Below are 16,477 nucleotides of genomic sequence, written 5' to 3'. Positions count from 1 at the left end.
AAATTTTAGGTTGCAGTTAAAAATCTAGCGATTTTCTGGAGATTTTTTTATTTCTGGCGATTTTTGAAATTTCATGGCAGCTAAAAATCTAGCAATTTTCTGGAGATTTTATTTCTCTACTTACAAGATAAAAAAATTGTGATTAATGCTTTTACTATAGTTGCTTCATTACATTTTATTCAAAAACAGGACAAAGACATCAGTCAAGGGACCAGAGTTTTTGGCTTGTTTAATTGTCGATAACGGATGTTGAATGATTTTATGTTTCAAGTTTGTATTCAAATTCAGGGGCAATGATGAGCGGTGTATTACTTGATGAATCAAATTAGACTTTAGCGATGAGTGTGTTCTTGTTATTGGAGAGTAGAAGTATTAGATTTATGATAATTTCGTTAGTTGCTGATGATTAGATGGATTTTTAATGGTCGTTTAAATAATATATATATATATATATATATATATATATATATATATATAGTATGTCTGTCTGTGTGTGTACATTTCCCTACCAAACTACTCTGTCAATTTTCAGTCTACACACTCGAGATTTAACATAAGGGGTATTGAGATTTGGGGAAATCCTTTTAATCCATTTTCAGCTAGAAATTTGGCTGTCAAGGGGTCAAAGTTCAGCGATTTGACCTTTGAAAACTCTACCAAACTCCTCTGCCAATTTTGGGTCTACACACTTGAAATTTTAAATTTAGATTACTTGGACATGGATCAAACGTTTTAACTTTATTTGAGGCCAAAACAAAAAATGTTAAGGGGTCAAAATTGGGGTCAAAGTTTAAAAAAATTGACCTCTGTGGTCTCTACCAAATTACTCAGCCAATTTTTGGTCTAAACATTTGAAGTTTTACATACAGTGTATTCAGACATAGGTTAAGCTTTTTAATCGATTTTAGTCGAAAATTTGCCTGCCAAGCTGTCAAAAGCAAAAAAGATTTGACCTTTGCGGTCTCTAGCAAACTATTTAGCCAATTTTTCGTATAAACGTTCGAAATTTTACATAAAGAGTGTTCAGACAAGTACCAAGCTTTTTAATAAGTTTTTAAGCGAAATTTTGGCTGCTAAGATGTAAAAGTTTAAAGAATTGATCTTTGTAGGCTCTCCCAAACTCCTCCGTCAATTTTGGATCTAAACGCTTGAAATTTTAGATCTAAGTTACCTGAACATGAGTGAAACTTTTTAAGTGTTGGGACGATTAATCAGAACCGGGAATCGGAAAAATGAGACATTTTGGGGTATCGGGATCGGTATCGGAATCGGGAAAACTTGTGTATATCTTCCGATGTGCAAAACGATTCCATTTAATTATTTTTATTTATTTGGATTTGTTTAAAAAAAATCTTCCACTGTTAGTATAAATAATAAAATAATAAATATTTATTGATTTTTAAATTATCATTAAACTTAAAATGTATATATTCCATCCCACCATAAGTGTATTTTTACGTTTGCGAAAATATCTGCATATTTAACGTTTTTTTTTTTTTACAGTAATCGGGAAAAATAACAACTTTAGAGTAAAATATTGATATATTTATAAAGAATCAGAATCAGTAATTTTATCGGAATCGAGAATTTAGCACGGAATCGGTAATTGTATTGAAACCAGGAAAAATATTGAAATCGTCCCATCACCAATATATATATATATATATATATATATATATATATATATATATATATATATATATATATATATATATATATATAGTGTCTGTAGGTATTTAATAATTATTATAGTAAAAAAATAATTATGACAGCCCCTTTAAGAAATTCGTTTCTTATCGTTGAGCACTTTCAGTTGAATTAAAGTCGGTCAATTTAGCTCTTATGCATAGATCATCGTATAACGATTAGATTACTCTCTGACTGACGTAAATGAACATTTAAAATTAAAATGTTTATATTCGACGTTATTTCACGTGGTTAATGGTAGCCGAATGGATTAGGTCTAAGCTAAATCGAGCCAGAGATGTCTCGTGATGCGGGGTTCGAATCGTTCGACTGGTGTTAATCGTGGCACCCTGCACTGAAGATTCCCGAAAGGATGAAACACTAGTGTCTGTAGGTATTTAATAATTATTAAAGTAAAAAAAATAATTATAAATATATATATATTTATATATACTTCAGAATAAAATGACCTAACAATCAATTGATATGGACACCTGTGATTATAAGTTTTACAAAATATTCTGTAAGTAATATTCTATAAGTATTATCCCACCTAAATAAAAAATTGCTCGATATACAAGATAGAGCAAATAAATCAAATTTTAGTCATTCAATGATTTAAAAAATTATGACATTATTGAATTTCAAATCAAAGATTTTTATTATTCTATGTAAGACAAAGAATACATTTGAAATATTATAACTCCTTATCCTATAGGATTTCGATGTCTACTATCTCTTCAGAGGAGAAAATATTAGCAAATAATTATAATGGTTTACACCTTATTTGCTAAAGTCAGTGAGACATGGAAAATCACAATTAAAAGTTGTTTTTAAGTATTTAAATGTCATAGAGTAAGGGAAGTTAATGAAAAGGATATAAAAATTAATAGGATAAGGAGTTATAATATTTCAAATATATTCTTTGTCTTACATAGAATAATAAAAATCTCCAAACATTTCACTTCATAAATTTTTAAATTCATTGAATGACTAAAATTTTATATATATATATATATATATATATATATATATATATATATATATATATATATATATATATATATATATGTGTGTGTGTGTGTGTATATATATATATATACACACATGTATATATATATATACACACATGTATATATATATATATATATATATATACATACATATATATATAATTTCCACAGTCAAACAACATCGTAGCTTACAATAGCCATGGCAACCAACAAACAAGATATCCAAAATTCGAGTTTCGCCCTCATTTGGGCTCATCAGTTAGACATATCTGAACTTGTATGTATTATGGCAGAGTACTCGCATCGCACGAAAGAGGCTCGGGTTTCGAATCCCGAATTTGGATATGTTTAACTGATGAGCACAAATGAGGGCGAAATTCGAGTCTGGATTTTCCGGTTTTTTGGCTTTCATGGCTCTTGTGAGCTGCGACGTTGTTTGACTTTTTTTTTTTTCTACACAGTGATCACCACTTATCAAGGCCCGGAAGCCACTCAGGAATAAGGGTTATTGCAAGTACATTACGTTAGTGTGGAGATTTGATGAAGTGTTTAATTAAGGGGGCGGTTCATTAGGAATTTGTTAACATTGAACTTGAAGACATCCAAGTTGTAGTCCGGAGGGAAGCAGGCAGACGGAAGAGAGTTCCACAGGCGTGCAGTTCTAAGAAAGAAGCTTTGTTCATGGAATCCGCGTTTTGAATTAGACTTTTGAATTTTGACTGCGGAAATAATTATATATATATATTAGTGATGGGACTATTTCAATATTTGTTCTGATTCCGATAACATTCCCGATTCCGATAAAATTACTGAACCCGTTTCTTCATAAATCTATAAAAATTTAACTCTAAAGTAGTTATTTTCCTCCGATTACTGTAATATATATATAAATATATATATATATATATATATATATATATAAATATATATGTATATATATATATATATATATATATATATATATATATATATATATATATATATATATATATATATATATATATTGTTATCTTTATAAATATAGAGACGAGATATATGAAATGAATGTGTACTGTTGATTATCCTTCAAGAATATTTTTCATTGTGTCATTTGCAATCGAAAACCTCTGACACTGTATCGGAGAAAGCAATATTGAATGTCTGTCGATTTTTAGCTGAAACTGTCGTTGACAACTTTTTGGCCAGGAGGGGTGCTGTAAACAGCCGACACTATCTTCCATTCTCCACTCCCTCCCCGAAAAAAAAGTAAAGGCAAAAACATTCTCGAGATGCCATTATTCGTGCGGAGAGTCTAGAATGTGAAACCTTATCGAGGAAAAGAGTTCGTATTGTCTAAGAATTCTTATCAATAGATCGTTGTTTAACCGTATTCCGAATTTCCTTTTTTTTTTTTTTTTTTATTCCCGAAGACGCTGGAAGATAATTAAAACATTGTTGTTGTCAACAATGTCCAGAATAACGAAGCATTTGAAAGAGTAGAGCGGGCGTTTTCATTTCCAAAATTTTGAAATCGGCACTTCGATAGGGAACTGATTTCTGACACAAAAATGGTAATATATATATATATATATATATATATATATATATATATATATATATATATATATATATATATATATATATATATATATATTCATATATATATACATGTGTATATATATATATATATATATATATATATATATATATATATATATATATATATGTTGTTTACCATTTCCACTGGACTCAAGCAGTGCCGATCCAGGAGAGATGTGGTTGAGGATTGAGCAACGTTTGCCTCACAATTATACGCGCAGCTGCCCCTTCAAGGGAATCCTTTGTCTTTCGAGACCGAAAGGAGGCATCGATATATATATATATATATATATATATATATATATATATATATATATATATCGAGACCGAAAGGAGGCATCGATATATATATATATATATATATATATATATATATATATATATATATATATATATATACGTAAATAGAATAAAATCACAACCTACATGAATAGAAATTCACTTTTTTTGGCGTTAAGCTCTTACAGCTGTTTCGTGAAAGGATGGACAATTACCTCTCGTCCATAGAACTGTAAATCTTCCATCCAGTCACTCCTCAGAGACGCTTACAACTATTCCCAACAAGTTCTTCAATCCGTTGTGAACACGTATATATATATATATATATATATATATATATATATATATATATATATATATATATATATATATGTTTAACCAATGGAAAAAAGGGATAAATAAAGTAATTAACCAATGAAGAGAAACAAAAAACAAAACTTTAAAAATTGTTCAAAACCAGTTTGATCCATTTATTCCTGACGATGAATCCTGAAGGATTGGAAAGTACTCGGACTTATCACAAATATGTAGATTACATCAGCCAGTTCCCGCTAGAAGTGGAGACTGTTATTCGGAAGTTGGAAAGGATCGAAAATAGAATTAATAGACAAAAAAAAAACGTCTATTTTATTTAATGAAATATGTCATAGAGAAAAAATATGTATATATAAACACACAGTGGCGCTAAAAAGAAAGTCCGCACTTGTCATTTTTTCAAAATCCGCAAATTTAAGCTAAATTTAATGTAACTGTTTAAACAACTTATACCTCATTTGATTCGCCTTTTATTCCTCTATAATTTTACCTTTTCAGAGTTGACTTTTAATTCAAGTATCCTAGTGTTCACATCAATTTAAAAATTAACTTCAAATCGAGAAACTGCTAAAAGGTCAAACTTGACCAAAATTGGAACTTGGCAGACGCGTATTACTTCTACGCTTACGCAAATATACATTTTTACCTTTAACAACGTTTTTTTTAGATTTTCATATGTGTAGGAACTTAGTTCAGGTTGTAACAAATCATACGGGATAACTGTATATTTTGATTTCAATTCTAGTTGATGGCATTCGAGTCATAAATTTTTTAACTTTTTAAATCACTACTAAATTTTGGGTACAATATAATAATTAATAGAGAAGTGGACGATAATAAATACGAAGTCTTCATAAATTGAAATATCATATTTAAGCGTACTTTACGAACGAGCATCATCAGACGGCCTACTACTCGTTGTTTAAGCATGGATGGGCGATTTTCTGGGGACGGTTTTTGGCTCATTATTTGACGAAGGATATAACGCGTTTGATTTCTTTTGGTCGCGTCTGGCTTTCGAGTTTCCACGAAAAAATTCCCCCTCCCTCCTCAAAACCAATCATCTGAATTGAAAAACCCTAAAAGGGGACTCCCAAACGTTCATCGGCAAATGTTTCTAAGTTTACACTAAAAAAATTGTATATTTCTGCTCCTCCCTGATCCATTTTAACTGTCTTTCTCATAGCTCACATGACATTGTTTCTATCTCTTTAAATATTTCAACATTTTTTAGCATCACCAGTAAGAATTATTGCTTTTATTTTCTCTTAGGATTGACTATTATCTTTTAGTATCATTTCTTTACCTAAACGAACTTTATTTACGCTTCGTCCACATGTGAAACCCCTAACGTCTAGTAGCTTGGCTGTTACTTAGCTTAATTTGTGTTTCTTCTTTTCTAGAAGTATTTTTATGCCCAAATACTTTCTATTCTGTAAGTTTATTAAGTCTATGACTCTTTTTAAGATCTTAGTAAACTCCACGTCCCTGCTTTGCCTTCTGTTTTATCTCTACATGTTTTTGAAACAATGCTTTTCTAAAATTCCTTCTTAGTTTCACGTTTATCGATGACCAAAATATACCATGCCTTAGGATCTTGATTGTCCATAATAGTTTATCCTTAGTATCCAGGGATTGCGTACATTTCTATGAAACACACGCATTATAAGTAGATAAACAAAAATAATTTTTCTCTTCCATGCAACCTCTTTCCCACAGAAGAGACGTTGCGAGCCTGTCTCTGCTTTATCGTTATTTCCATGGCAAGTGCTCGTCTGAGCTCCAATATACACTCGTCTAGTTGTAACCGCCCTCAATATTTTTCCTCACTCTTTATCTGTGCCTAAACCTAAACATAGATTCCATGAACAAAGCTTCTTTCTTAGAACTGCACGCCTGTGGAACTCTCTTCCGTTTGCCTGTTTTTCAGCTGACTAAAATATGATCGTCTTCAAGTCCAACGCAAACAAATTCTTTATGAACCGTCCCCTTAAGTAATCCAATTAACCAAATTTCTATTACTAACGATCACTATGATATTATCCCATTGATTACTGCAGACTCAATAACCCGTATCATCGAGTGGCCTACGGGCCTTGATAAGTGGTGACTCCTATGTAAAAAAAAGTAGACCTAGTCGACGACTTACCGTTGATTTTATACTCTAGGCCATTCCACTTGAGCGGTGATAAAACTTCTCATTCGTGGTGTTTGTCCATATAATGGTGTTAACTTTGTTCAAAATCGGTCTGTTTCTTTTTGAACCGGATTTTTAAATTATCGATTTTCTATACTTATCGGGAGCATTTCGATACAACCCCCCGCCCTTAGAACACTCGCAGACACATAAAGTACATTTGTGTGAAATTTTTAAAAAATCGCCCGAGCCGTTTCTGAGTACATAGGAAACGAACTTACACACATAGGCAAATGTCTTGTATATATAAGTAGAGGTGGTCGACGACTTACCGTATTGAATATCTGAATAGTGATTGAGTACGACGGAAGTCTGTTCTCTTTGATAATCTCCGTTGCCAGTGGACGATGTTTGGTTTTCTTTACTGGAGAGCGCCGCTGCTGCCGCTGCTGCTGCTGCTGTTGCAACCTGTGACTGACTGCTGTAACCTGATAACAACAACAAAGAAAAAAATAGACAAAAAATAAACAAAAAAAAGAAACATGGCCAACATTTTGAGGGATGAAGCAGTAGTATCCACATTTGTAGGGGTTCCAATTTAGGAGAAAGATTTCAAAGAAACACTTTTTAGTGGAAACTGTTTTTAACTTTATGTACAAATGCGTGTGAACGAGAGAAGTGTTGCTATTTATTTGTCTCCCTACGAGGGCAAAATGAGACAAAGGATCGTTTTTAATTAGAGGAACATCCAACTCCCGAAGACCAGATAGTACACTTTGTAAAATTTATTCATTAAAAAAAAAAATTCACAATAAACATAAACTAATCATAAAATAAAGTAACCACAAAGCCTAAGCGTGGAAAGGGATTAGGCTTACAGCACGTATATGAAAGAATTTTACCTTCGGTAGGACGGTTAATGTACAACATATATTTAAAATAATTTTACCTTCTCTCAGACGGGTTAGAAGTGGTCATACTTGTCACTCTGATGGCTGTTTATGCTTGCTTGTCCTAGATAGGATCAATTCACCATAATATCACATTCACACCATGTTGGTCTCGAAGTATGACTAAACGAAGTAGTCTTTCGGGGTCAGGTCGGGGAAGGAGGTAGGTAGTGAGAGAAGGATATAGTCGTAGCACTCCTGAAGTCAAGCCTGGGTCTCTTTTGACTTGTTGACCGGTGGCGAGTCCTGCTGCTACACACAAGGTTTGTCAACGGTCACCTGATTGCACCAGAGGATCACGAAACTCTTCAGCACATCCATGTACACTTTGATGTTGACTTTTAAGCCGACTTCGAAGATGTGAGGTGGCATGATGTGGCCTTTACTTGAAAGCACACCAAAGACCATAACTGTGGCCGGAAACTTTGTTTTCATCACACAGAACACGTCCCCGTTATTCGAGGCAATCCAGCGATGCATTTTGAGAGTGTTGGCAATGGTTCTGTTGAATCGGTAGAGAGCATGAATTGTACAGCGGCGCATCTCCGGTCTCGCTCGTTGAACATTGTGCCACTTTCAGACATGATTGGAGGCTCCTAAGAAACTTTAAAGGCTGTCGATATAATAAAATTTTGGAGATGAAAAAGGCTGTGACGAGGGTCATTGACACGCTCACACAAATGGACTTTCAGAAAGGAATTTCCAGAAGTTGTTGGAACGGTATAACAAGTGCATTACAGCCGGAGGAGATTACTTCTTTTTACATGGGCGTCACCACTTATCAAGGCCCGAAGGCCACTCAGGGATAAGGGTTATTGCGTGTACAGTAATCAATGAGATAGTATTGTAGTAATCATTAGTATTGGGGGTTTTGATAGAGTGTCTTACTTAAGGGGGTGGTTTGTCAGGAGTTTGTTTATGTTGGACTTGAAGACGTCCAAGTTGTAGTCAGGTGGGAAACAGGCAAGCGGCAGAGAGTTCCACTGGCGTGAAGATCTAAGAAAGAAGCTTTGCTCATAGAATCTACGTTTGGATTTAGGCACAGATAAAGAGTGGCGAAAATTACTGACAGTAGTTTCAGCCAGACAGGTGTTTCTCGTGAAAGATTGGCGAGGGGGGACGAGGGATTGGAGCTCAGACGAGCACCTGACATGGAAATAACGATAAAACAAAGATAGGCTCGCAATGTCTCTTCTGTAGGAGAGAGGTTGCAGGGAAGAGAAAAGGGCACCCCCCACTAAACCACGAAGTCTATTTTGTACTCTGTAAAGGCAGGATAGGCTGTTTTTAGCAGCTCCTGCCCATATGTGGGAGCAGTACTCCATTCTTGGACGTACTTGGCTTCGAAGAGGACTAGAGTTTCATGCGTTTACTCTCAATGAAAGTGCCCATACGAAAAAAGTCTGGAAATCTGCACATATACTCGTCTGAATAAAGTAAATAAAAACACTTCAAGGCAATTGAATGCATTTATCGGAATTTATTATTTATTTTTTTTTGGTCCCCCCACAAAAGGAGGGTGAATCTGTAAATTCACCCTTGTCTGTTCGTCCGTTTGTCTGGCCAACTAGTAGATGATCTGGAAAAAAAAAGAAAGAAAACAACAACAAAAAAAAAGAAAACCAATTTACGTTCAACAGAAATGGAATTATATCGTATTTTGTAGTGCGACAATTTTATCGTTCGATCAAGCACATTTGTTTTTGATGAGCAGACGACAATGTGAAAGAATGAATGCGTTGCGTGTATGTGTGTCCGTTAAAGTCAGAGTGCGTATGCTCACGACTATTTGTGTGTGTATTTGTGAGTCTAGAATCTATCCCCCTATCACCACCACCACCTAGGGAAGCTGGAGCAAAGACGATGTTAACTCTCGTGCGGATTTTGGCTCAACTATCTATTGAAGAAAGAAGTATGGCTTTTATGCATTCAGGGTGGATTAAAAACGACATTTCAGAGGAATACATCTAGTTGGCTTAGGATGTTTTTATTTGTTTTTAAAAATTCAGGCGAGTACATGCGCAGACATGTATGCGCAGAAACCATTATAAGCATTTTAATGCTGAAACCTTCGTTAGCTACAAATATAATCGGTGTTTTTATGTCCAATGTCTACAAAAATTCAATCAACTAGCATATTTGTTCTTTCGCGGAATAATATCTAAAGCAATTATTGTTCAGGAATATGTCCATAATATGTTATCCATACTCTTGTAAATTTTTTTTTGTGTTTATATTCATATTAAAAACCCTTTTTTTATTTATTTAAAAAGAAAATACAACTTTGTTATATATGGGTCGTGCAATTGCATTCATCTGCCAAAGATCTAGCTAATTTGCATATTCTTTTAAACATTCATTTTAATTAATTACTTATTAGGTTTTTTCTTCGGTTTTCTTATGGGATTACGTATAATTATATGCATGCAGATAGTCTACATGATTAATACTTACGTAACATTTGCGTAAATAGCACATAGTAAACACAAACCTCTTTTGATATATATTTATGTATGCATATATATTTGTTTAAATAAATTTGTCTATCAAACTCCTCTGTCAGTTTTTGGTCTACAGACATGAAACTTAATGTATAATGTATTGGGACCCATGCGAAACTTTATATTTGGGTTTTAGCCGAGGAAAATCGGTAAAAAAGTGAAAATTAAAAAAAAATATATATTTGCCAGATGAAGGTCGAACAACGGCATTACGAATATGCATGTGTAACGTAATAGCCACTGGTTAATGTTTTAATTTTTAGCCTTGCAGCAAACATGTCTTCATAGCTCAGGCATGAACGTCAAAGACAAAAGTAAATCGTAAACTGAACGTTTTAGTTTCAGTGATGGCACGAGTTATTTTAAAAAACATTTGAAATCATTACTATATATTGGGTCCAATATAATCAATAATATAAATCTCACCCGTCTGTTTAAATGTATGTATGTATGTATGTATGTATGTCTGCCTAAAACTTTCGACAGAGAGGACGGATTTCACTAGATTGGTATCGTTTTGAGGCGCGACGCTTCGGACGACAAATATCGAAAAATTAGCTAAAAACATTAATTCCTTTACCCTAAATTGGACACTTTTTTACAGGGAGGGGCCAATATTTTCAAAAGTCATCACCTCTTTTCAGTTGACTAGTCTTAATTCAAACCTTCGTCACTTCCGGTTTCGCGATGGACGCAACAGCAAAGACGTCACGTTTTTTTTGTCACATTCTTTTCCTCCTTCGCGGTACGGGTCTGAACCTACCTGCCTACTACCATTTTTTTTTTTTGCTCAACACACACCTCCAAACTCCCGGGCAACGCCGGGCACCCAGGATAGTCTATAAATATAAAAGCAAAAAGGCTTCTTTCAGAGAAGCGCTCGTTCGCTTCACAACTTCTTAAAACTTTTTATATCATCTATAAATTGTAATATCTCACCTTTAACAACTGAGCTCGGCTGTCTATTTAATTTTATTGACTTTCAAACGTTGATTATTCCACATTTCCCGCATCGGCACGCGTTACATTCGGTATAAAAAAAAGCGAAACTCGACTCTAATCACAGGCCCAGAGCCAGTGGTCTCTAGAGAACTAAGTAACGTTTGGTCAATGTCTACTTCGTCATATCAGACGGTAGCTTTCATTTCGAGACGAGGCAGCGGGTTTTTAAAAACAAACAAACCGATTTATTGACCTCATTAAAAACTGTCCCGCACAAAATGCTAACTGCTGAATAGCTATCGCCGTCACGTCAATCAAAAACGCGCACCTGTTTTTTTTCACACTTTACTATTTTCCAACTGCGCGTCGTTAAGGATTCGTTTTTTTTCACGGGCACCTGTTTTTTTTCACATTTCGGGGTTTTTTCACATACACCTACAAACACCCGGGCAACGCTGGGTACCGCTCGCTAGTATAATAATAAATGCGAAATTTGCATTAATAAAAATATCATATTTAAGTGTATTTTACGACCGGGCAATACCGGGCAATGCTGGACGGCCTACTAGTATACATATATGTATATATCAGGTTAACAAGAAAATTATTGCGGTTTTTAACTTAAATTCAGATGAACATATCTCAGCTCAAACAAAAACTTGATGACACTTCATAATGGCGTTTCTTTTGGTAGTCGTTCAATTCGCGAGGTACCCAGCTTTTTCTTTCCAATCTCTGAAGTGGTTGTAAATCGTCGTATACGTTACGCCTAATTGAGAAGCAATAAATGTTAAGAGATTATAATTGGGTTCAAAGTTTAAAAAAATTGATCTCTACGGTCTCTACCAAATTACTCAGCCAAGTTTTGGTCTAAACACTTGAAATTTTACATAAAGTGTATTCAAACATAAAGCAAGCTTTTAAATCAGTTTTTGGCCGAAAATCTGCTGCCAAAGGGGTCAAAGTTTAAAAGATTTGACCTTTGCTGTCTCTAGCAATCTATTCAGCCAACTTTGGATCTCAACATTTGAAATTTTACATAACGGGTATTCAGACATGTGGTAAACATTTTAATAAGCTTTGGGGCGAAAATTTTGCTGCAAAAAATGTCCAAAGTTGAGAAACTCCAATCTCTGCCCCCACCCTCGCCAATCTTTTACGATAAACACCCGCCTAGCTGAAACCGCTGTCAAAATTTTTCCCCACTCTTTATCTGTGCCAAAATCAAAACGTAGATTCCATGAACAAAACTTCTTTCTTAGAAGTGCACGCCTGTGGAACTCTGTTCCGGTTGCCTGTTTCCCACCTGACTACAACATGGATGTCTTCAAGTCCAATGTAAACAAATTCCTGATGAACCGCCTCCTTAAGTAAGACACTTTATCAAATCTCCAACACTAACATACTGTACACACAATAACCCTTATCCCCGAGTGGCTTCAGGGCAGGTAGTCTTTCGGGGTCAGGTAGTGGAAGGAGGTAGGTAGTGAGAGAAGGATATAGTCGTAGCACTCCTGAAGTCAAGCCTGGGTCTCTTTGGACTTGTTGACCGGTGGCGAATAATCATTAGTATTGGGGGTTTTGATAGAGTGTCTTACTTAAGGGGGTGGTTTGTCAGGAGTTTGTTTATGTTGGACTTGAAGACGTCCAAGTTGTAGTCAGGTGGGAAACAGGCAAGCGGCAGAGAGTTCCACTGGCGTGAAGATCTAAGAAAGAAGCTTTGCTCACGGAATCTACGTTTGGATTTAGGCACAGATAAAGAGTGGCGAAAATTACTGACAGTAGTTTCAGCTTTACAAGTAAATAAGTATATGGGTATTTATGAAGGATGATTGCAATGTAGAAAACCGAAATGATGAAAGACAAACAAAAACAAATAACCGAAGGCAATATTTGGGGTATACACCTTCACAATTACCAATTTATTTTTCAATAGAATGTTGTAATATCATTTAATATTTCGGGAGACACTCCCCTCCTCAAAATAAAAAAATAATAATATTGACATTCAACATGGTGATTTCGTCCTTTTGTATTTCATTTACTACATCTTAAATAATTTATTACCGACACCTTCCAGCGCCTCTTTAATTGATGACGTCACAAAATGATGACGCTATCAATTTATGAGTTTATAAAAGATTTTGTCTGACTATATCGCCCTCCTGTTACAAAGGATGGATGCATTCATTGAGACATCAAAGTTATGCATACTGGGTACAAAGAAAAAATATATTTTCAGTTGTTGCAGGAAGACAAGTTCGTGCTGTGAATATCTTATAAGGAGAAACCAGAGTTTAGATTTCAGTCGGTTACCTATAATGAAAATAGCAGCAGAGTAAAAAAGACTCGTACGAATCAGAATAGATTTTCACTCACTAGTAAGTACCTGGTACGCCGTCCCCTTAAATAATTCGAAATTCTACCCAATCTACACCATCAACGATTACCACACAACCACCTTACATTCAGTAACCCCATATCCTCGAGTGACTTTCCGGCCTTGACAAGTGGTGATTTTCTTGTAAAAAATAACAGTAGAAACAGTAGCAATCTATATTTTCATATTTCCCCCTGTCTGTCTATCTGTCTGTCTGTTTGTTCCACTTTTTATCGGAAACTATTGGACCTATCTAAGTGAAATGTTGTATGGACCTGTGTTATGATTAAGGCTAACCACAAGATAATAATCTTTTCATTATTTTGACTTTCGAGTATATATCAGTTAATATCTTTTATGTTTTTTGATAGAGTGATATAGTTCTCGATTGATTAACTGTGTCGGGTATATGCTCGAGAGTCCAAAGCAATGCACTGTTACGGATTAATAGGGGTTTAAGGCATTAGTCTGCACAATAAAATATTTACTCTACAATTTGTCTCGGAAACTACATTACCGATCTGGATGAAATTTTGTATGGACGTTTTCTATGACAAGGTGCAGCGAACTAATTATTATGGTATCTGTTCAGTGTACAGTTAGAGATAAATAGGTTTTAGCCACCACAAGACCACATTTACTCTATAATTTTTCTCAGAAACTACTTGGCCGAATCTGTCAGAAATTTTATATGAACCTTTGTTATGATAAGGTTCAGCGAATATAGTATTATGGTATTCGTTGGATGCACAGTTAGGGATTAATAGAGATTAATAGAACTGAGCATTTAATGTAAAGAAATGAGCTCAAATTTAATCCTATTCAACCATCAATTTAGGATTAAACATTCAATCTAAATCAACGGGCTATAACTTCTGCCCGATTTTAGTAGTCTTTTTATTTTATTTATATATATAAAATAGTTAAAATATATTTTTAAAAAAGTTGAAATTTTTATCGGTCTTTTTAGACTAATGAAATATATAAACAGAATTATTTTTGCCTGCTCTATGCAAAATAACAAAAGATGCTCTAATCATATATTGAGCACTGTTGAAGTAAATTATGAAATAGAAGTCGGTTTTAACATCATTAAACGCGCACATTACACGGACGAATGGATTGGACGCATCTCAGGAACATTAGCTCTGGTTTTATTTTGTGTTAAAAACGAATTCATGTTTTTTTTCTGAGATTTTAAGCAAGGAAGCAAATAAATACAAAGGAGGCCTCCAGAGTGCTGCCAGGAGCGTCAAAAATGTTTTGGGTGCACACTCTCTACAGTTATGTGGGAGAGTCTGAGGTTGGCAGCGTCGGCTATAGACTGCCATGACGACGGGCGTTATCATCGATATCACATCTAGTTGTTGGGAACGTTATCATTGATGCCATCAGCGACTTATTTTATCAACCATTTTGTCTTTGGGTGCTTTCCCGCTCTTTTTTGTGACCGCATTTTAAGGGTCCTTGTTGTTCCGGCTTTATGTGGAAAAGAAGCAGCAGTAGTAGACAGACAGAGGAATAAAACAGAGAAAGAAGATAAAGAAGAGGAAGAACAAGTATAGAAAAAAAAAAGGAAGGATTTAGAGAAAAGAAAAAGAGAAAGAAATCAAATAGAAAAAGGAGGAACGGGATAAGAACATGAAGTTGAAAAAGAAGAAATAAAGAAGAGGGGGTAGAAAAAGAAGATGGAATAAAGTGGAAGAAGAAATACAGAAGAAAACAAAGAAGCAAAAGCTACAGTAGAAAAAGAAGAAAAAGAAGAAAAACAAGTAGAAAAAAAGAAATAATTTAAAAAGAAGAGAAAGAAAAAAATAAAGGAGAAGATGAAGCAAATGAAGGAAATGAAATAAAGTAGGAGGAGAAGAAGAAGAAATAAAGAAGACAAGGAAGAAGGAGTAAGGAAGAAAAAAGTAGAAGAACGTAAGAAAAAAGAAAAAAGAAGAAAGAAAGAGAGAAAGAAAGAACAAGAAGAAAAAAGAAATGAAAGAGAAGCCGAAGAAGAAGAAATACATATATGAACAAGAGATGGAAGAAAGAAAAAGCAAAAGAAAGAGAGAAAAGAAGGAAAAATGAATAAAGTAGAAGCCGGTAAAGAAATATAGAAGAAAAGAAAAAGAAGAAGGAAAGAAAAAAGAAAGAAAGAAAAATGAAGAAAAAGAAATAAAGTTGAAATCGAGGAAAAGTAGAAGAAAAAGAAAAAAGAAGAACAATAAAAGAAAAATAAATAAAGTAGAAGTCGAAGAAGAAGAAATATACGAGAAGAAAAAGAAGAAGAAGAAAAAAGAAGAAGAAGAAGAAGAAGAAGAAAGAAAAAAGAAGAAACCGTTGGCTTTATCGACAAAGCCGTAGAAGTAGAGGCTGATGCAATCTTTGAAACTCGTCCACGAAATCCTCTTTCGATAACATCCCCAAATACTATGGAAGCCGGATAATGTGAAAAAAAGGAATTTTAACGTAAGTCTTTTCTTTAAAGCATTTCAATCTGCGACGTCTTTTCGCTCTTGTTTTTTTTAATCAGAAAATTTCTTGATTCTTATTTGATATTTCGACTGATTATCTTCTCTGCAAGGCATTCACACACACACACACACACATATACACACGCACACACACGCACACACACACACACACACACACACACACACACACACACGCACGCTCACGCGCACACACAGACAGAAGCATCCGTAAAA

The 16,477-nt window shown here is 34.4% G+C and overlaps 1 protein-coding gene across 1 annotated transcript in view; it reads right to left on the bottom strand.

The window, feature by feature from the left end:
- Positions 1-16,477, bottom strand: part of LOC145263822 (uncharacterized) — a 297,808-nt gene that overhangs the window by 36,347 nt on the left and 244,984 nt on the right. The window contains exon 2 of the mRNA XM_080120887.1: positions 7,341-7,496. Within this exon, the coding sequence (XP_079977013.1) occupies positions 7,341-7,496 (156 nt within the window). The remainder of the gene's footprint in view (positions 1-7,340; positions 7,497-16,477) is intronic.

The sequence above is a fragment of the Euprymna scolopes genome, chromosome 39 (assembly GCF_053919585.1).
Source record: "Euprymna scolopes isolate OS-2025 chromosome 39, ASM5391958v1, whole genome shotgun sequence".
In the NCBI taxonomy this organism is placed as follows: Eukaryota; Metazoa; Mollusca; class Cephalopoda; order Sepiida; family Sepiolidae; genus Euprymna; species Euprymna scolopes.
The sequence above is the reverse complement of the archived record's forward strand: the minus strand, read 5'-3'. Positions and strand labels throughout refer to the sequence as shown.